Source organism: Saimiri boliviensis, chromosome 8, assembly GCF_048565385.1.
Source record: "Saimiri boliviensis isolate mSaiBol1 chromosome 8, mSaiBol1.pri, whole genome shotgun sequence".
Lineage (NCBI taxonomy): Eukaryota > Metazoa > Chordata > Mammalia > Primates > Cebidae > Saimiri > Saimiri boliviensis.
The window spans coordinates 22136536-22159671 of record NC_133456.1 but is presented as its reverse complement, the minus strand read 5'-3'; the positions used below and the strand labels follow the sequence as shown (position 1 = coordinate 22159671).

At 37.8% G+C, this 23136-nt stretch overlaps 1 protein-coding gene and 1 non-coding gene across 26 annotated transcripts in view; one reads left to right on the top strand and one right to left on the bottom strand.

Annotated features, from left to right (window-relative positions):
* The window catches only part of TMCC1 (transmembrane and coiled-coil domain family 1), a 261462-nt gene that overhangs the window by 179331 nt on the left and 58995 nt on the right, over positions 1 to 23136 (bottom strand). For 15 of the 25 annotated variants that reach the window (XM_074404129.1, XM_074404117.1, XM_074404122.1 and 12 more), the window contains 2 exons: positions 13186 to 13242; positions 8265 to 8967 (listed from right to left, as the gene is read on the bottom strand). In XM_074404129.1, coding sequence (XP_074260230.1) covers positions 8265 to 8840 — 576 coding nt within the window. In that variant the 5' untranslated portion in view covers positions 8841 to 8967; positions 13186 to 13242. Of the gene's footprint in view, positions 1 to 8264; positions 8968 to 13185; positions 13243 to 15619; positions 15731 to 19645; positions 19717 to 23136 lie in introns of those variants that run through there. The other 10 variants (XM_074404137.1, XM_074404138.1, XM_074404136.1 and 7 more) reach the window with 6 other exon arrangements.
* LOC120367250 (U6 spliceosomal RNA) lies at positions 783 to 885 on the top strand. The gene has a single exon (XR_005581670.1). It is a non-coding gene; the product is annotated as a U6 spliceosomal RNA (small nuclear RNA).

Sequence of the window (23136 nt, the reverse complement as noted above, 5' to 3'; positions counted from 1 at the left end):
ATCAGTTACAGACTTCTTTGTTCCTTTTCCAAGCCAAACAGTTCACTTGACTAGCCTAAAATGAAATAAAATAAAATGTAGAGATTGAAAGGTTCTCATCCCTTTTTTTTAGACAAGAGTTTCACTCTTTTTGCCCAGGCTGGAGTGCAGTGGCCCAATCTCGGCTCACTGTAACCTCCACCTCCCAGGTTCAAGTGATTCTTCTGCCTCAGCCTCCTGAGTAGCTGGGATTACAAGCACACACCACCATGCCCAGCTAATTTTTGTATTTTTAGTAAAGATGAGGTTTCACCATGTCGGACAGGCTGGTCTCAAACCCCTGACCTCAGGTGATCCTTCTGCCTTGGCCTCCCAAAGTGCTGGGATTACAGGCATGAAGCGTTCTTATTCTTTAAAGTAAATATTTTAGAAATCAGAGATAAGTTCTCTAGAAAGTCTTTTTTCTAACAGTCTCAAAATTACTAAGCATCTGTATTATTTTACTGCCTGTAAAATTTTCAATTACTCTGAATTAAACTATAACTTTCACCAAATAAAAATTAAAGATGAAAGGTAAGTCAGATCACAAAAAGGAAAAACAATTTCAAAATGGAGTTGTGTTGAACATAAGCATATAATACTTTAGAATTAGGAAAGCTCTATTCACTACTGTAATCAGATCTGGGCATAGTGTTCTGTTTTGGAGACTAGAATTTAAGAGGAATACTGAAGAACAGGAAGAGTTAGAGCTGATGGACCAGTATGACTAAGTACTCAAAATGATGATGTAAATGAATACCCCAGGGCTTGCTTCAGCAGCCCATATACCTAAAATTGGATACGAAGAAGATTATCATGGCTTCTGAAGAGGATGACACAAAAACTCACAAAGCACTCCATATTTTTTTATGGACACTGGGCTCCTTAGTGAATTTTGAAACCACAAATTTAAAGGCATGTGCCACTACACCCAGCTAAGAATCTGCTTGAGCTGAAGTTTCCCAGTGGAACCCAGGAAGGCTACAGATTCATTTAATATCCCAAGGGACCTCAGAATCTCTTACTTGCAAGGTATTTATGCTACTCCTTACATGAGGCTTCTCCTTGAACTATCTACTTCAGGTCTTGAAGATGGCTACTAGATTATTCTTGGCAAGACCTACAGTAACAGAGAGCAGTGATCAAAAGCTTGACTTCTGGAGCTAGAAAGACTTGGTTCTGACATCCAGTACAAACTTCTTACCAATTGTGTGAATATGTTAAGTCATTCCAACTTCATCTTCTGTTTCTTCACTTATAAAAATAGAGATAGTAATACTTCACAGTACAGTTGTTTGTAGTGAAGATTCACTACTGCATCCCAAGCACTTAGAATGCCTGTATGAATAAATGTTAAATTAAAAAAAAAAAAAAAAACACGAATATCCTAAGGACTAAGGATTATTAGTCTGGAGAAGGAATTATTCAGGAGAGACACACTGTAAAGGCAATTCATGCCTGCAGAGGCATTATATATTCTGATTGGCCTTAACTGGAGACATATAGGTACCAAATTCAGCTTAACATATTAGATTTGTCTAACAGAGGCACAAGCAGAATAGGCTGCTTTGGGAGATTCTGAGAGGCCGGACAACCATTTAGGGAGAATGTTAGAGAGATATAAATGAAATAACTGTAGAAATCTCTCCCAATCTGAGATTTGTGTTAAAGAAAGGTTCAAAAGGAGAAGTGGAACTTTCTTAGGACAATGCTCCAGTACTCTTATCTTACCCTCCCCAGACAGCTATAGCAACTTGGCAGGAAAAAAAACAAACAACAGAATTAAAAACAATCAATGCTATTAGCCACCAGATTACAGGCCAGTAAGACTGCCTGGAAGCAAAGATAAACTAGCCAATTACCTCTCACTTCCTACTTTTAAGCTCTGTTTGAGGTTAGTAAGAGGTGGTGACTTCCAGCAATTTCATTGTGGCCTTTTGATAGTACATACGGAAAGAAGTGGAAAACTTACTTTTTTCTTTCATCTAAGTTTCTACTTTAAGAGTTAATTATGAAGCCTCAAATCTTGCTTCAATTTTAACTGAGACCAACTGTTTTTTTTTTCCTGTGTTTTATAAAAATTACTTGGCAGATTACCAACTGTGGGACAGTCTATGTCATCATAAGATCTGTATTTTCTGCCTTTATATTACACTCCCCAACTAAGTATATGATAAAGGCTATCTCTATTGAGGCATCTGTGCTGTAGATGCATAGATATAGATATAGATGTGTAGATGTGCAAAGAGCTTAGACTAAGCCATGTACTAGCTCTCTGGTGTTAGCAGGTTTTAAATTTTTCCTGAAGTCTTAATTACTTCATTTTTTTAAACTAAGATACCTACCTGTCCCAAAACACTCACATGCAAATTAAACTGCAAAATATACATGGAAAGGGTCTTACATACATTAGACACTCAAATATTTGTTAAGAATGATCTGACAAATGATATCAAAACAAATTCACTTCAACAAAATTCTTGCAGAGAATACTATCAACTACACGGAAAAGATAGAGTCCCAATTAATTTTATGAGTTCATTAAAATTCAGCATTTCCAGGGCAGGTTTCTTGGTGTCTTGAAGCAATCAGATAACAGAGATGGTTCTCATCATCATCACTCTTACTATAACTCTGCAACACTGTATGTAATTAATAAGAAACTTTACTTATGGGCTCTAGTTTCCATCCCACCCTCAACCTCACAATGCAGAAATAACTCCATGAAGATTATTTAACCAGCCATCTCGCTAAATATAAAAGTCCTTGGCCACACACAGTGGCTCACACCTGTAATCCCAGCACTTTGGGAGGCTGAGGTGGCGGATCATTTGAACCTAGAATTTAAGACCAGCCTGGGCAACACTGCAAAACTCCTCTACAAAACAATACAAAAGTTAGCCAGGTGCAGTGGCACCCACCTGTGGTCCCAGCTACTTGGAGAGGCTGAGGTGGGAGGTCACCTGAGCCCAGGAGGTCAAGGCTGCAGTTAGCTGTGATCACACCACTACATTCCAGCCTGGGTGACAGAGCAAGACCCTGTCTCAAATATAAATACATATATTTATATATACTTATGAGGCCTTATTTTTTAGGCACTGTAAATAATAACTACCTTATTTTGTTTAGACATCTGAGAATCCAGGATGTCATTGCTCATATTTTAGTGATGAATGGGATTAAAATAACTTTACGGAATCATTTCAGTATTTGATTTCCGTTGTTACCCATCTGAAAATGATGGCAGAAGTTGTTTAGAAGTAATAAAGTAAGAGCCAGGCATGGTGCTGCCTGCCTATAATCCTGAGTCAAGAGACTGAGGTGAAGCCTCAGTCTTCTGGCCTCCCTTGAGCCCAGAAGTTCGAGGATGCAATAAGCCACGACTGCACCATTGCACTCTAGCCTGGGCAACAGAGCGAGACCCGAATCCCAACTCAAAAAATATATAATAACCTAAGAAACCAAACAGAGGTAGGGATGAAATCAGTCATGATCCACTGACTAGAAATCATTTGTGATGCAAGGGATTCATTTTGTAACTCAAGATTTTTGAATTCTTGGCTTCCTCATTATTACAATTTTAGAAATCTGAGTCAGAATTCCTTATCCCAGCAAGTTGTTATAATAATAAAATAAAAAGATTTGCCATAACTTTAATTTTTAAAATAAAACAATTTAGGCTGGCACGGTGGCTCATGCCTGTAATCCCAGCATTTTGAGAGGCTGAGGCAGGTGGATCATTTGAGGTCAGAAGTTCAAGACCAGCCTGACAAACATGGTGAAACCCTGTCTCTATTCAAAATACAAAAATTAGCCAGGCATGGTGATACACACCTGTAATCTCAGCTACTTGGGAGGGTGAGGCAGGAGAACAGCTTGAAACCAGGAAGTGGAGGTTGCAGTGAGCTGAGATCGTACCACTGCACTCCACCCTGGGCAACAAGAGTGAAACTCCATCTCAAAAAACAAAACAAAACAAAAACAGCATTTTATATAAATTTTTATTTGGGAACATATTCTCAAAGTCTATGTATATACAATGTAAGAGACACAAATTAACACATAACATATATTAATTGTGACCCTGAAGTACAAAAGTTCAAAAATGAAATCTAGCCTGCTCACACTGACCAACAGGATCACAGGCCATGATGATATAACATCAAAATAAGTAGATATTTAGCAAATAACTACTTAGCTCAACGCTGTGCTAAATTGCCAAAGTTGCCTTTCTTGAGAAAAAATGCTGTACTGAGATCCCTAAAGAAAAAACAGTCTGTTCTAGTCATTACCTTACACAAAATATAATCTTAGCCTATCCCTCTATCTATCTATCTATGATTCTTTGGAAGCAAGACCTTATATGAGCGTTCTGGATAAACCAAAGAGTAGTGGACTTTGGCAACCAAAATTATTCTCCTCTACTCCTAAGATTCAGAGCTATTGATAATGTACCCAAATCTCTGATGAATAAAAGGGGAAAGCAGAAATTAGTTCACGCACTATACACCTGTAGGAGTCTGACTACCCTAAAGCCTGTGACTATTTTGTTGTATAAAGGGAAAAGAGGTTAAAGAGTAAACTTTGCTTTCCATTATGTTGAGCCTTCATCATAAAAGCTGCTGCTTCCGAACAGAAAGAAAGAAACTCAGACTTAAAAAAAAAACAAACTTTGACCAGGCATGGTGGCTCATGCCTGTAATCCCAGCACTTTGGGAGGCTGAGGCAGGTGGATCACTTGAGGTCAGGAGTTCAAGACCAGCGTGGCCAACATAGTGAAACCCCATCTCTAAATAAAAAAAATTAGCCAGGTATGGTGGTATGCACTTGTAATTGCAGCTACTCAGGAGGCTAAGGCAAGAGAATCGCTTGAACCCGGGAGGTTGCAGTGAGCCAGTATCACACCACTGCATTCCAGTCTAGGCAATAGAGCAAGACTCCATTTCAAAAAATCAAAAAACAAAAAACAAAAAAAAATTTAAGAAGCATCCCTATGTTATTACACTTTGCATAACAAATTTACTAAGATCAGGAACAGTTAGCTTATCTGTATCTTCATTTTTACTCTTCCAAGAACTATACCTGATGCTCACATGAGATCATTAAGGATAACCAAAATATCTTTGGGGCCAATGAATACATATTTATATTAAAGGAAACTCAGTATCGAGGGAAAGGATGTAGCCTAACATTCTGGCCTTCAGAGGCCGGGTCAATAAACCTGTAAGTTACTTGTTTTGACAATTAAGTTTTAATGGAGAACAATTAGAAAGCCAAAATACATCTTCATCTCTAACTTATGCTTACTTTTCCAGTCCGATATTGTTAAATGCCTGTAAGACATTCTCTGCACAGTAGGTGTCAGCCACCCAACTAAAACTAATGGTTTTCCCTTAAACAAAACAATTTTTCGACTGTTTAGTGGAATTGGACTATATTTTCTAACTGATTCTCCCAAGCAAATCTTTGAGTTTAAAATTTTTTATTCTAACAGTTATTATTTATTATTTATTCCTGTCATCAAATTCTACCTGTTCTACCTCCCACTTTCACACTTATCAATTCAGTTCAATATTTTTAAAAGCACTATCACTATATGATAGTCACTGTGCTCAGGCTGGCCCATATACTAATGACTTCCTGTACTAGTCACTTTTAAAATTACCACCCTGAATTAATCAATGCCCTGTCAGTAATCCGTATTAGCACTTCCACCTACCAATCCTGGCCTAGGGCACCACCTGGTGGTCAATAACAGGAATTATCCTTTTCCCCACTTCATTTCTTCTCCACTGGGAGAATACACCTGCCTTACTAGTTTTGCTTACAGTTCAATTAATTCAAACTTAGAAATCTTTTTATTTGAACACATACATGTCCCCCAGACTTCTTCCTCTTTTCTCTATCTTCCATGTACAGCCAGGTATTACAAAAATTTCCCTTTCTTTCAGCCCATACTATAAGTGATCCAAAAAACTTCCCTTACTGCAGCCTAACGTACACTGCTTTTCCAAAGTTTGGCTATAAATAAGAAAATGATACAGTGACCTTTGAAGTGGTGTTAGCCTTAAGAGAGAACCTGAATCCGTAACTTCAAACTTTCCCTTTAGAAGCGCCAAAGTTTACACCTATCTTTTTGGTGGGGGGAGAGGGTGGGTTGAGGCGATCTCCTTTTGTTGCCTAGGCTGGAGTGCAGTAGTAAAAAGGAACAGACTACCGACACATACAGCAACAGTTGAATCAACAATTAAAAAGCATTACACTAAATGAAAGAAGTCAAACACAAAGGACTGTACGATATCATTTTTTAGGAAATTCTAGAAAAGGCAAAACTATAGCAATAGAAAGCAGATCAGTGGCTACCAGAAGCCACACCGGTTAGGTAAGAGGGGACTGACTGCAGCAAAGTGGCATGATAAATCATTATTTTGGGGTAACAGGAATGTTCTATATAATGACTGTGTTAATATAAAACTATACATTTTTCAAAACTAGTCAAGATATACACTTAAAACTGGTGGATTTTATTGTATGTATATGTTAGTAAAGCTGACAAAGAGCATTAAAGAAACAATGTTATGAAAAAAACGTTCTTACTTTACCCTCTTTCTCTGGAAATTTCCAATAAAATGTGCTTTACTTACACTTTTTCCTTTTAACAAAGAAGTCTATAATCCCAGAATCGCTAGCAGGGATTACCAGTGTTCTCTGGTAAAGGTTGAAGATTAAGACAAGTTACATAGTTGCAATGTCAATCTTTATTGCCAACTAGCTTGAGTAATCAATGACCAAATATTCTTTTTATTTCAGAGATGACTACTATAGGCTAGACACAGTGGCTCATGCCTGTAATCCCAACCTTTGGGAGTCTGAGGTGGAAGGATCACTTGAGCTCAGGAGTTTGAGACCAGCCTGTGCAACATGGCAAAATATCCTCTCTATAAATAAACAAACAAACAAACAAATAAATAAATAATTGGCCAGGCATGTTGACATGTGCCTGTGGTCCCAGTTACTCCGGAGGCTGAGGTGGGAAGATCACCTAAGCCTTGGAAGGTGAAGGCTGCAGTGAGCCGTGATTGCACCACTGCACTCCAGCCTAGGTGACAGACTAAACTAAACTCTGTCTCCAAAAAAAAAAAAAAAAAAAAAAAAAAGACTACACACATAAATATATGCTACTTTCCCTCATTTACATTTTTAAAATTTTAATTCAAATCATTATTTTGACAGGTTTAAAGTGACTTATTGTCCATTGCCTATATGTTTTAAATATCACATTTAGGTAGGAAAGGTTTAAGGTTCTAGACTCAATATTTACATTTCCAGGTAACTTAATATACAGTAAAAAAAACACAACACTTCACTGTGCCACAAGCAGACACAGAATGAAAATGATCAAATAAAAGCCTTAAAGAATACACAAAAGTAATACCAAAAGACAGTTAAATGGTAATTTACAAGGCTGACTTAGCCCACAAATGTGTTCAGTATGGCTTGCATATCTGTTAAAAATCAAGAAATTTCTCATCCAGATTTCCAGTTTCTCTTGAAAAAAATCAGAAGCTCTGGCAAGATGGTGCCCACACTACTAAATTTTAACCAACAGCTAAAGCTAAGACATTGTTCCTGTTAAACAAAGCAGGAACTCCTTAATTTCCCCAGTCTCCATAATACTTAAGTCACTCGCTGTCACTACCTGCATAGCTACATGTATGTACCTGAGTTTTCAAACCCTAGCAGGGCTATTTCTTCTATGTGCCTCAACTAACTATAACAGAGTTATATGGAAAAAGTTTCTCCTAAATTTAATATACCTAGTTGGGTAAACCCAAAACAATCTGTTTATTAATAGTAAACTATAATAATGTATATGCTCTATTGTGGCATGCAAAATGTATAACAAATGCTGATGATGTACTACAAAGTATGAAAAATTATAACCATCTTAGTGTACTTCCATGGTAAGTATGGACAAACTCAGATTCTAAACTTTATTCACTACATTCATTAATGAAAGAAAGCCATTTCCATGTGCAAAATCAAAACAATAACAAAGCACCTTTATTCCTCTACCATAAAACTGACCTTCTTAAATATACAGAAAGAATATATGATATATACTTAAGGTTTTAATAAAAGGACAAATATAGCAATATGTTAGGAAGGAAACAGGAATATAATTCTAAGCATTCATTTATTAGCTATAATTATTATTTACCCATTTGAAAACGGGAAAAACTTACCCGCTCCGCAGTTCCCTCTTCTCCTGGTAGACATGCAGCAGCAGCAGCAGCAGCAGCACAAGCTATTTCCATCATAGCAGAGCTGGTAGGGGCATCAGTTGTGGATGAAGACCTGGGTCGGCCTGACTGCATAACAGCTGTCATCTCCTGACCAGATTTCCTGTTGATTTGGGGACTTCCCTTTGGGGCCTCTGGCTTGCCCCGCCTACTATGCAAGCTTGTCCCTCTCTTCATCTTGGGTGGCACTCGAATCTGCTGTAGGACACGATTCAGAGCTGTGGGGTGGGTGGGGACACCATCAATCTCAGCACATGCGTTCTGGCTTTCCAGATCCATTTCAGGTTCTGGATCTGCCTGAATTTGCTGCACATCATGTGGAGACACTGATGACCTCCTGCGCTGGTGCTGGAAGAGATGCTTCAAGCCTTGGCCAATCACGTTAATGTTCTCCAAAGCATTGTGGGTCATTTTAGACAATTTTTGTTCTGATTCTGTCTGCTTTCTGGCCTCTGCATCTTGGGATTTGCCTCCAGGATCAGGGTCCTCAAATAACTGTTCACTGCCCGAAGGCTCCATAAGTAGACTTAATATGCTTATTTGCAAACTCAAAAAAAATTTTTTTAACACACCAAGAGTGTCAAATTAGGTAGGCATTTGCTTCAACAGTGACTACGCATGCAGCTGTGGGACGAAGGCTTCATGCCTATCTAATGTTAAAAACAAAAACAAAAACAAAAAAAAACCTTATATTACAAATCCATGCAGAAACTCCAGTGTTAAAACAAAGAAAAACATGCTACTGGCCAAACAAATAGGCACTATCATTAAGCAATCTTTAATCAGAAGATTAAAAGACAGTTTTCTAGACAGTGGGTAATGATTATTTTTTAGAATAGGAGAAAAAGCCCAGAACATAGGAAATGAAAACGGCAATGTTCAAAAACAAAATCCCTACAAGATTCAATATATACAGAATTAGATATTAGAGGAGCCATCTTGGAATGGACACTATAATGGTAGTTGACAGAACAACTATTGTTTGGGAAATCAAGAGAACAGCCCATCCAAATACGCTTAGTCTAGCTGAGGCAATTTAATCCCTCTCATTCATAACCAAAGTTAATTATCCACAGGCTGAAACTCAGTATAGTCGAAGAATAACAGTGAGAAGTGGATATCCTGATCTAAGTATATGACGATTTTAATGGAAAACAGGAATTTCTGTTACCATTCATATTCATCAAGCTCACTGGTACCTAGAGATGACAGATTTGCTCTTTTGAGAAGAGAATGGAAATAAAATTCCTGTAAGTTGAATTATCTGCTGAAGCACAAATGATCTTTCTGGCACCATATGAGTGAATGGTTCAGACAGAATCAGTCTTCAGAGACTAGAGCTTTGCTCAGTACCAGCTATCAAGAAAGGAGATTCAAAGAAATCCCTTTCTCTATAGTGTCATCCCTTACAGAAGCTTTCTATATATCCACACAAACTCAAAGGGAAAGTAACTGAGTATGATAGAAGAGTAAAGAAAAAGAAAGGTCAAATAGCAACCATGTATCAGTATTAAATGCAAGAAATTAAAAGGAAGCTGAAACTAAAAGATATAAAATCAGCACAACTGCCATGGTTACTAAAATCACATGCAAAAAAAAAAAAAAAAAGGAGGAGGGTTGGGAGATGATAAGATTTTTCCTAATAGTGTTTATTTTTATACTGCATTTGTGCAAATATATAAAACAAAATTATATACATGCACAGAAACTGCTAGAGAAGGCAAAATATGATGTAGGAGTTTCTTTATTTTCATATTTTTCTTCAACTTTTGGTTTAAAGGACTTTAAAACTCACTATACTACCAAGTACTTTCAATAATCTAAGCCATTACCAATGAAGCACCACGGTGCTCCTGTTCTGGGAATATCTGAACTTGCTGCCACCAAGTGGCAATCTAGAAAGCCATACATTAGCTGGATAAAAGAGTTTCCTGTGAACTCAAGGCTACTAGAGTTTAGTGGAACAGGAATGCAAACTCACTAAAGTTTTCTTCTGGATGACTACTCTCAGAAGACCTTCCTTCAAATAGTATATGGGCACTGTCACCGTGGCCCCACTGTCCATATTCTTTCATGCCGATGATTCCATTGCCTAACTTCTTCATGATTGAGGAGTATAAACAGGATGACAGGGCTAAAGACATTTATTTGTCTCTTTCTAGTACCTTCCTTCTAAATGCCACAAAATTGTTTGCTCCTAAATTAGGCAAATGAATAACCACCATGAGAATGGAAGTTTCATTGCCTTTCACCCAAATTCTTTGTGGCTCCACTGAAATACAGCCATCCCACTGTGGCCTGTTACCCTTTTCCTGATTGTGCATTGCTTTTGTTCATTTCTTTCTTTTTGGGAGAGCCAAGAAAGAAACCCTTGCCCTTATTAGATCAATGACTGTGTTAGCCTCTAGTGCAGTTTTCTGGGGCTCCTTGTGGGCAAAAATTTTGCCAGTAGTGTATATGTTTAATTATTCCCTTCTAAACAAATATGAAATAAACATATAATACAATGTTACTCTGATTTTTTAAAAAAATAATCTCACCATTCCTCATCAGTTTGTCTGGCTAACAGTTACTGAATTTTATTTCTAATCTGTAAAGAATTGAGCTCCTCAGAGGAAAAGGGCTAATGTAACCAAAATAAGACCCTATCAGCATGTATCAACTCATCTCTTCTTGCACTGGGCTATTTAGATCCTGAGAAGATGGGAGGGTGTGAAAGCAGCAGAATAGAAGTGAAAAAGTAGTTTACTATTTCCTTTATTTGCACTATATCAGCTAATACAACTGATTTTTGTTGTTGTTGGAAGTAAAATGTGTGAAATAAGTTTATCCCATGAGATTAAAAGATAGCATGAATAAAGGAATGATGTCAAGGTTAGCTGAGAAACCAGAAGATTTACTTGCTTCATATGCAAAAGTACTAGGAATTTATTACTCAGCAAATCTACTTATTGGGGCACTATTATAAACTCATCAGCTGGCCATCCGGTTGCTGCCTATTTAAAAAATGGAGAATGTGGTACATTTTAAATGTCAGTAAATTCATTTGAGATTTCACAAGTATTTGTATATCATTCACTTTTTGTTTTGTTTTTGTTTGAGATGGGAATCTCGCTGTGTCACCAGGGTGGAATGCAGTGGCATAATCTTGGCTTACCATAGCTTCTGCATCCTGGGTTCAAGTGATTCTCCTGCCTCAGCCTTCTGAGTAGCTGGGATTACAGGCACATGCTATCATGCACGGCTAATTTTTGTAATTTTAGTAGAGATGGGGTTTCACCATATTGGCCAGGCTGATCTCGAACTCCTGACCTCGAGTGATACCTGCCTCAGCCTCCCAAAGCACTGGGATTACAGGCATGAGCCACCACACCAGGCCAAATCATTTATTTTCAAATAATTTTAAATGATGATTATAAGGAAATGTTAGCATTGCCAGGAAAAAACTGAAACTAAGGTGTTAATTTTCATGCCAAGACTGTCTTCACAGCTATAAGCAAGAAAAGAGTTAATAAATTCTGGGATTTTTCAAAGGCAAAACTTACCTTAATCATACCAGCACACAGCCTCACCTGGCATGCAGCCCTAAATAAACCTAAATTGAGCTCTAACCATCAAGTTTTAAGATAAGAATTCTGAAAAACAATCTACTGAACCAATAAAATGTAATGTGGTACTTACGCTTGCAGCTATCATCTGCGTAATAGCAGCACTAAAAAACTGGTCAAGGTTTTGAAGGCTGCTAAAATTTTCTGTTGGCCAATAGAAAATCTTTAAAGCCACTAAGGTCAAATGCTGTGGCAAAAATGCCATCAATAGTGATACTGCAATAATTAACTCTATACAGTTGCTAACAGTAAGAATGCAAACACAAAAGGAATTCAATAATCTCAAAGTTGTATAGGAACATCCTTTTCTTCTGTATGTCTTACAGAAGCTCAAATGAATAACTGTTGGGTCAGTTTATAAAATTCCCCAAATAACTAATTTTCATTTATTTATTTACTTATTTAGAGACAGGGTCTCACTCTGCCACCCAGGCTGGAATGCATCTCACTGCAACCTCTGCCTCCTGGGTTCAAGCAATTCTCCTGCCTCTGCCTCTCAAGTAGCTGGGATTACAGGCGTCCGTCACCATGCCTGGCTAATTTTTGTATTTTTCATAGAGATGAGGTTTCACCATGTTGGCCAGGCTGGTCTTGAACTCCCTCCTCAGCCTCTCGAAGTGCTAGGATTACAGGCATGAGATACCATACCTGGCCCAATTAACTAATTTTAGATCCCTGGTTTAACATAAACAAGTTTGACTGCAAAGCCTATCAAATGCTTTTTTGTTAAGAAGGAAATGTTGGCCTCTCTTTTATTCACTCAGCTTCTCTGAAAAGTAATTATATAAGTAATCCAGAGAGAGGAAGATAAAAAGGAGCAAAAGGACATAGGAAAAAAAGGGGGGCGGGGGTCGAAGGAGAGAAATGTGAGAGGCAGAAGGAGCAAAAGGTGAGAAAAGGGGACAAAGAAGGCAGCCATCTACTGGCCAGGTGTTTCAAATAATTTTGTTAAGTTCTTAGAATTTTCAACAATTATTTTTTCCAGCACAGCTTTGCTGAAGACTTAATATACTTCACAGCCAGAAAACAAGTTGTTTTGAATTAGTATCAGAGATAAGTAAGAAAAATTATGTTTCTAAAATCCATCAACCATTTAGCAGGGTACTCTACCTAAAAGTCATAGCAAACTATATACAAATTGTCTTTGTCTTTTTTTCCCTTAAGTTTTTCTTTGCAATTTTTTAGTTTTTTGATAAATATGGTGACCAAAGCACATAAACCAAGTTAAATTTCATTGACTATAAAGAGTTGGATACTTGCCTTCATTACTCTTCTTTAAGCACTTGTAAGGTGTACAATTCTTTTAGGAAAAGCTGAAAAGCAAACATTAGTAATTAATTACAAAATGAGAAACTTAGATGGGGCAACTTATCTTTTACAGGTACGCAGAAAACAACTACAAGCATATCCAACAAAATGTTAATAGTCTCCTCTTTCACTGGCAGATGTTTTTTCTCATACTTTTTAGTATTTTCTATTTTTTTGAAAGTATAATCAAGAATAATTATAATCAAGAAAGAAGGTATAGTGGAAAAATATTAACTTAGCACTTAAAGATAAAGTGGCAAATATCTTAAGAAGCAATAAATATTTTAACACTATCATACTGAATAAGGAATGGACATTCCATTAATTTTAATCTTAAAGTAACATGAAATATAAAACAGGTACATCAAAACACCACAATTTTATAAGCAGATTTTTTTCAAGTAGTTTCCTATTCTGTATCTGCCATTCTCTATTCAAAGGCAATTCTAAAAATCCTATCTTAGGCCAGGCATGATGGCTCATGCCTGTAGTCCCAGCACTCCAAGGCAAGAAGATCATCTGAGCCCAGGAATTCGAGATCAGCCTGGGCAACAGTGACACCCTATCTCTAAAACAATTTTTAAAGATTAGCCAGACACGGTAGTGCACCCCTGTAGTCCCAGCTACTTCAGAGGTTGAGGCAAGAGGATGTCTTGAACCCAGGAGCTGGAGGTTACAGTAAGCCATAGTTGCACCACTGCCCTCTGGCCTGGGAGCAAAGCTAGACCCTGTCTCAATTTTAAAACAACAACAACAAACATATCTTGGCAAAGCAGAATGACTCACATCTGTAATCCCAGCACTTTGGGAGGTGAAGGCAAGAAGAGTCATTTGAGGCCAAGAGTTCAAAGCCTAGCTTGGGCAACATAGCAAGACCCCATGTTGCTACCAAAAAAATGTTTTTAGTATTTTTTATTTTTTGGCTAACCTTCAGTATTCATTAATTTTTTTTTTTAATTACAAACCAGAGCCACAATGTATAACTGAGAATTGGGATGCACCAAAATTATTTTTTTCTGGAAAACTTGCCTCTGACAGGTACTACCAGAGAAACAATTTAATTAGACAAGTATTTTTGAGACATCTGCTATGTACATTATACAGACCAAATAAAGCATATGATTCTGTCCTCAAGGAATTCACAATCTACGACAGAAAAGATGTCCATACATGAAACAGACAAAACAGCACAAAACTACACAAGTGCTGAAGTGTGTAAGAAAGACTACAATTACCATTAGAAGTCAGGAAGATCAGTTAGAATTAGATTTGTTTAGGAAAGCTTAATGAAAAAATAAGAGGCTTTTACTGAGCTCTGAAAAATGAGAAGATGGATGAATAAGCAGAAAGATGTGGGCCTATACCTTTAGCCAGTAGGCAGTAAACACAAGTATGTTTGGGGGCCAATAAAAAGGTCAGATGGACCATACTGGTGGGTACAAATTTCTGAATAAGGGAAATGAGATTCAATGGGTAATGCTGGGAAGTTAAAGAGGGCTTCAAATGTTGGAATAATTACTGAGTATTTATATTAGACTGCATTAAACTGCACTGAGGTGAACAGTATCTCTAATCCTCACAACAACCCACAAGATAAGGGGGTTGCTGAAACCAATTAATTTACAACTGAAAAACCTAAGGCCTAAACAGGTACAGTGACTAAAATTTTGACTTGATATAACAGACAATAAAGAGCCACTATAAGATTTCCAGGATATAAGAGATGTTTGAGGTCTAATAATCATGTAAGATGCACGAGAAGAGGGAAAAATGATAATCAGAGAAATTAAGTAAGGAACTTGGGATAATTTAGAAAAAGATGACTAGGAAGAGCTGAGCCCATAGGTATGGCTGGGAATGGGTCTTAAAGTAAATGGAAAGAAATGAGCACACAAAGTACTGAAGTGTCAAAAGAAATTCCTCATACCATTGTGATAGATGCTAAAAAAGCATCTGATAAAACCAGTATTTATAGCTCTCAGCTGGAAATATATTACTTAAGAGTACAATCATCCAATTCATCCTCCTGCATCTTATTTCAACAATAATAAAATGTCAAGCATACTCCAATTGGCCCCAAAGAAATTTTTTGCCTTTCAGCAAATCCTATAGGCTCCCTCTAGACTGTATGATAGCTATTTCCTTGCATCCAGCCTTGGTAAGATGTCCCTTATTCCTTTAGACTTTCTTAAATATTTCTCTACTCTCTTACCACCCTGGTCTAAGAGCTCAGTTGATCATATTGCTGTTTTTGTTTGTTTTATTAAATATTTCTCTACTCCCTCACCACTCTGGCCCAAGATGTTAAAATTGTGAAATTTTAGTTTTCCCTTCTCTTGCACCTCATTTATGCCACAATAAAATAGAAACATTTTAACTAACCAAGAAAGCTTCTCTTTCTTTTGATCCTCTTGAAATCCTTTTTCCTAAGGTCTTATTACGACCACTGTTTCCTATTCACAGCTGTGTTTTCATGCTGTCAGTAAGTTCTTCCTTTTAAAACACAATTTAAAAAAAAATCAGGCATGGTTTCTCTCATTCTTTCTTGTAGTTCTTTTTTTTTTTTAAATGACAGAGGCTCTTTTCATCTGTTAGCGTATGCTTAGTTTTTCCTAAATAATTATCTAGCCAAACCAGCCCCACTGAGCAACCCATCACCAAGGAGACAGATACTGTTTTAGAATCCAGAAAGAGAGATATATCAAACAACACTGAATTACTAAAGCAATAATAATGTATGGTGAGGTTTCAAATGTATAAAGAATAAAAATATACAATCAGAGCATATACTTGGAATCACAGGATTCCAAGGTTCTTGTACTGTCCAAACAAGCATAAAAGCAGGAAGCAATCTGCAATGTTTTTTAAAAATGTATTTATTTTAAAAATGCAAAGTGCAGAACCATGTATATATTATACTACTACTTCTGAAGGAGGAAGTATATACTGTATATGCACAGACTCTTTCATTCTGGAATGGTGGACAGGTAACTGATAACTAATGTTACTACGGAGGGAGAACAAACACACTAAATAGAAAGGAGAAAGAATTAAAATACTCAAATCCAAAAAACAAGAGAAAACAAGAATATAGAATAAAATATATAAAAAGCAAAATGTAAGATTTTAAATGTAAGTTCAAATAACTCAGTATTACGTTAAATGTAATTGGACCAGAAGACAAAAATTATTTTTAAAAAATTAATAATTGTGTTTACAAGAATCACACTTAAAATTTACAGAAAATAAAGTATGAGAAAAAGTCATACTAACAAACTAAAAGACAGTTTTTCTAGCTATAATAATTGTATTCAAAGTAGACTTCAATACACAAAAGCATTAATACCTATAAAGGCATAATTTATCAGGAAGATACAACAATTTTAAATTTGTACACATGCAATAACATAGCCTCCAAATATATAAAGCATAACTTTGCAAAATTACAAAGAAATGGGAAAAAATCCATAATCATAATAGATGAATTTTGTATTCCTTTCAGTAGGTGATAGAATAACTCAAAAAAAGCGGGGGGTGGGGCGGAGAGGGTAGAAATATAGATTTGAATAGCATGAATAAAGTGTACCTAAATGGACATTAATATGACATAGCACCCAATAACTGCAAAATACTCTTTCAAGCAGAAAGAGATCATTTACAAAAATTGACCATATATTGAGCCCTAAGGCAAGTCTCACAAATTAAAAAAAAAAAAAAAAAAAAAACTGAAATGATACGCAGTATATTCTCTGACAAGAATGTGGATTTCTGAGGTTCAAAGAGACTTAGGGGGAATATCACTTTTTCCTCCTTTTCTTTTTTCTGTTTACCACTGTCCCCAGCCTCTAGGCAATGCAGCAGTGATGGAGCAACAGCTAAGGCTAGGCAGGCACCTAAAAGCCTTCTCTCTGATGAAAGGAAACATAGTCTCAAGAACATTGAAGAATCCCATTGCTGATACGAAGATTAACCAGGAATTCTGACAAACTGCTGAAAACTGAATATAGGTAAGAATCAGAATGTGAAGTCCTCGAGGGCTGCAATCATAGGAGAGTTCCCATCCTCCCGTGAGCTTTTTCTCCAGGAACCTCAAAAGGTTCTCTAATGCAGGGGGAAGCATGCAGAAAGCAGAGAAAGCTCCTCCATCTCCACTCCTGCGGAGCTAAGGAGGAAAGAGCAAGCAACAATGTCAAACCAGCCTATTTCACTTATCTCCCTGTGGAACAAAAGGCTTAATCAGCAAGGAGAAATTTCTGGTGGAATCCCACTACAGCTGGAGGAAGGAAGGGAGGCCGACACTCAATTTTCACCCATATTCATCTTCATTGTTTCTCCAAAACAGCAATAGCCTTAATGCAGGGGGAAAGAGCTGAAAAAAACCTTAGCTTGAGGATACTACTGAATACCCATTGCAGTTGGGAAAAAGAAGGGAAGAGTCTTGTGAAGGACACACTCTAAAGACGCAGGTTTTAGTATCTGCATAAATCTGAAGCTTAACCAGAACATCACAGAACTCCCCTCACCCTCCACTACCTTACTGAAAGGCTTTGAGTAAAACTGAACACATCTCAGAGAGCTGCAAGACTCAGACTCTCACAGAGAAACAGCACAAAAGGAAAACCCAGAGCCAAGCAGGAAGACAAGAACAAGGTATTACTAGGAAAATTTTTAAGCTTCTGGTTTCCATGGCAACAACAAATGTCAACTCCAGTAACCATAGCAATAATAAACATCAAACACAGCCCAATGCTTGAAGAGATTAACACAAGTCTCCACCCTAAAGGACTAACAGGAAACTAGCAGTCTTCTATAAGCATATTAAATATATACCTCAGTCTCTCCTGTTATATACAGCACATTCAGCTTTAAAAAAAAAAACATTATGAAGCATGGCAAAGACAGTAATAAAAACACAACCCAAAGAAACAAGGCAATAATTAGAGCCAGATCCATGTATGACATAAATTTTGGAACTACCAGACAGGGAATATAAAACATGATTAATATCATAAAAACTCTAACAGAAGAGGTAGACAACATATGGGATCAGACAGGTAATTTCACAGAGAGAAATGACAATCATAAAGAATCAAGTGGAAACCACAGAAATAAAAACACAGTAAGGACAAATGCCTTTGAGAGGCTTATCAGCAGACTTGAAACAGCTGAAAAAAGAATCACTAAACTTGAAAACAGGCTAGTAGAAACTGCCCAAACTGAAATATAAAGAGGAACGAGATTTTCCTACCTGGAGAACATATAACAGCTGTGGGAGAAGTTCAGAAGAAATATTTGAATGGCCAAGAACTTGTAAGAATCAGAAACTATGAAAACAGGATGGGCATGGTGCCTCATGCCTGTAATTCCAGCACTTAGGGAGGCTGAGAAATGAGGATGGCTTGAGCCCGAGACCAGCCTGTGAAGCATAGGAAGAGCTCGTCCCTAAAAATAAACTAAAAAATCAACCGGGAATGGTGGCTCATGCCTGTGGTTCCAGCTACTTGGGAAGCTGAGGTGGGAGGACTGCTTGGGCCCAGGAGTTTGAGGCTACAGAGAACAGTGAATGTGCCACTGCACTCCAGCCTGGGTGACAGGGTGACCCTGTCTCAAAAAAAAAAAAAAAAAAAAAAGGAGAGAAGCTGAAAATGCCAAACAAAATTAAGACCAAAAAAAAAAAAAAAGGAAATCTAGGCATATCATATTCAAACTGCTGAAAGCCAAAGGCTCTTGAAGGCAGTCAAAGAGGGAAAAATATGTTACATAGAGAGGCATAAAAATAAAGATTACAATAAACTTCCCATCAGAAACTTTGTAAGACAGTGGAGTGCCAACTTTAAAGTGTTGAACAGAAAACTATCAATCCAGTATTCGACATCCAGTGAAAATATTCTTCATGAGTAAAAAATAAAGACTTTCACCAGACAAGTTAAAAATAGAGAATTCACTGCCGGCAGACTCACCCTTTAAGAAATATTAACAGAAGTCCTTCAGGCAGAAAAATATATAAAAGTATGAAGTCTGAATCTACCAAATGAAGAATAAATGAAGGTAAAGAATAACTTTTTTTTCATTGCTCTAAAAGATAACTTCTTAAAGCAGTAACAATGCATTGGATATGTACCCCACAGGTAAAAGTGAAATGTTTAACAACAATGACACAAGGGAAAAGAGGGAAGAATTGGGAACACACTATAACCTTACTTAAACTAAATGTGAAGTGGTAAAATACTTGAAAAACTGAGGTTATTTTAAAATGTATCATGTAAACCAAAAGGCAACCACTAAAAACTTTTAAACAAATGTAAGTGGTAAGTCAACAAAGTAAAATGGAACTTTTAAACACACACACACACACATACACAATCACACCAAAAAAGGCAGTAGGAAAAAAACCACACAGGTGCATACCTATAGTCACAGCTCCTCAGGAGGCTGAGGCAGCAGGATAATTTGAGTTCAGAAGTTTGAAACCAGACTACGGAACATAGCAAAACCTCTTCTCTACAAAAGATAGAAAAATTAGCAGGGCATGGTGGTATACATCTATAGTCCCAGCTACTCAGGAGGCTGAGGTAGGAGGATTGCTTGAGTTCAAGAGTTTGAGACTAGCCTGGGCAACATAATGAGACATATATCTAAAAAAATTTAAAATTCGCCAAGCATGGTGGTGTGTACCTGTAGTCCCAGCTACTGGGGAGACTGAGGTGAGAGACTCACCTGAGCCCAGGAGGTCCAGGCTACAGTGAGCCATAATTATGCCACTGTACTCCAGCCTGAGCAACAAGAGAGCCCTTGTCTCAAAAAAATTAAAAAACAACAAACAACAAATAGAGAACAGCTAGCAAGATGGTATGTTTTCATCTTCATCTAATTATACTAATGATCACTTTAAAAATAAATAGTCTTCGCAGGCTATTTACTGAGACGGGGAGTGGTGGGGAAGCAAGACCAGCCGAGGCATAAGGGCTCAAACCTGTAATCCCAGCACTTTGGGAGGCTGAGGCAGAAGGATCGCTTGAGCCCAGGAGTCCAAAACCACCCTGGGCAACATGGTAAAACCCTGTCTCTACAAAAATACAAAAATTAGCTGAGCATGGTGACATGTGCCTGTAATTCCATCTACTCAGAAGACTGGGGTGGGAGGATTGATTGAACCCAGAAGATCAAGGCTGCAGTTAGCCATAATCATGTTACTGCACTCCAACCACAATGACAGAATGAGAATCTGTCTCTATAGCGGGGGAAGAAAAAAAAAAAAAGGAGGCCGGGCATGGTGGCTCATGCCTGTAATCCCAACACTTCAGGAGGCTTAAGCAGGTGGATCATGAGGTCAAGAGATTGAGACCACCCTGGCCAACATCGTGAAAATACAAAAATACAAAAATCAGCCAGGCATGGTGGCACGCACCTGTAATCCCAGCTACTTGGGAGGCTGAGGCAGGAGAATCGCTTGAATTTGGGAGGCAGAGGTTGCAGTGAGCCAAGACCATGCCATTGCACTACAGCCTGGGCAACGGAGTGAAACTCCATCTTAAAAAAAAAAAAGGCAAGATCAAGCCATATTTGGTTCACAAGAAGCCTGCTAAGCAGATTGAGAGAAAAAAAAAATAAGACAATGGAGAAAAATATACCATACAAATGCTAATTAATCAAAAGGAAGCTAGTGTAGCCAAATGAATTGCAGACAAAGTAGATTTCAGAACAAGAAAGGCTGTCAAGGATAAAGAGGAGTGATATGGTTTGGCTCTGTGCCCCTACCCAAATCTCTCCTTAAACTGTAATCCACCCATGCCAAGGGAGGGACCTGGTGGAAGGTGACTGGATCATGGGGGTGGTTTCTCCCATGCTGTTCTTGTGATAGTGAGTTCTCACGAGATCTGATGGCTTTAAAGTATGTGGCAGTTCCCCACGCCACTCCTGCTGCCATGTAAGACTTGCCTTGCTTCCCCTTCACCTTTTGCCATGATTGTAAGTTTCCGGAGGCCTTCCCAGCCACATGGAGCTGAGAGTCAATTAAACCTCTTTTTCTTTATAAATTACCTAGTCTCAGGTAGTTCTTTACAGCAGCGTGAAAATGAACTAACACAGAAAATTGGTACCAGGAATGGGGTACTACTATAAAGATAAATGAAGGCTGGGTATGGTGGCTCACGCCTGTAATCCCAGCACTTTGGGAGGCTGAGGCAGGCAGATCATGAGGTCAAGAGATCGAAACCATCCTGGCCAATATGGTGAAACTCCGTCTCTATTAAAAAACACAAAAATTAGCTGGGTGTGGTGGTGGTGCGCCTGTAGTTACAGCTACTCTGGAGTCTGAGTCAGGAGAATTGCTTAAACCTGGGAGGCAGAGGTTACAGTGAGCTGAGATCGTGCCACTGCACTCCAGTCTATCACCTGGCAACAGAGAAAGAGTCTGTATCAAAAAAAAAAAAAAAAAAAAAAAAAAAAAGATACCTGAAAATGTGGAGCAACTAAGTCGTCCCCTTTGCCTTTTGCCATGATTATCCCCCTTCACCTTCTGCTATGATTATAAGTTTCCTGAGGCCTCCCTGGCCATGTGGAACTGTGAGTCAATTAAACCTCTTTTTTTTATAAATTACCCTGTCTTAGGGAGTTCTTTATAGGAGTGTGAAAATGAACTGATACAAGGGTCATTATAATAACAGGGTCAATTCTCTAAGATGACATAATACATTTAAATGTGTATGTACCTTAAATCAAAGCTTCAGAATACAGGAGGCAAAACTGATATATATGACAGAAAACAGAGACAAATCCACAATTACAGTAGTAGACTTTTAACAGTTAACCCTTAGTAATCGACAAACCAAGTAAGCAGATTGGCCAGGCTCACAACTGTAATCTCAGCAGTTTGGGAGGCTGAGGCAGGCAGATTAATTGAGGCTAGGAGATCGAGGCTGGCTTGACCAACATGGTGAAACCCTGTTTCTACCAAAAATACCAAAATTAGCCAGGCTTGGTGGCATGCACTTGTAGTCCCAGCTACTCAGGAGACTGAGGCACAAGAATCGCTGGAACTTGGGAAGTCGAGGATGCACTGAGCTGAGATCATGCCACTGCCACTGCATTCCAGCTTGGGTGATAGAGTGAAACTTTTCTCAAACACACACACACACACACACACACACACATACACACACACGAACGCACACGTGACCTCAACAGTTCAGCATTATCATTTAATTTGACATGGGTGACATTTGTAGGGCATTCCACTGAACAACAGCTGAATATATATTCTTTTCAAGTATACATAGAACATTCACGAAGATATACCATACTCTGAGCCACAAAACAAACCTTCAAAATAAAAAAAATAATAAAAATAATACAAATTTATTTTTATTATTTGAGAAAACAAAGTACATTCTCAGACCAAAATAGAAAACTAAAATCAATTAAAAATAATATATTAGGAAAAGTCCCTCCAAACATGTGGATATTAAACAATATACTTCTAAATAACCCATGAGTAAAAGAGGAAGTCAAAAAGAAATTTTAAAAACATTTGCAAGTATAGCTAGCACAAAACAGAAAGGAAGTTTATCTACCTTAGAAATATCTGCAAAGTAAATAAAAATAGAGCATTATCACAATTTATGAAATGCAGCTAAACAGTACTTAGAGGAAAATTTATAGTCTTTTTTTTTTTTTTTTTTTTTTTTGAGACGGAGTTTCACTCTAGTTACCCAGGCTGGAGTGCAATGGCGTGATCTCGGCTCACCGCAACCTCTGCCTCCTGGGTTCAGGCAATTCTCCTGTCTCAGCCTCCTGAGTAGCTGGGATTACAGGCATGCGCCACCATGTCCAGCTAATTTTTTGTATCTTTAGTAGAGACGGGGTTTCACCATGTTGACCAGGACGGTCTCGATCTCTTG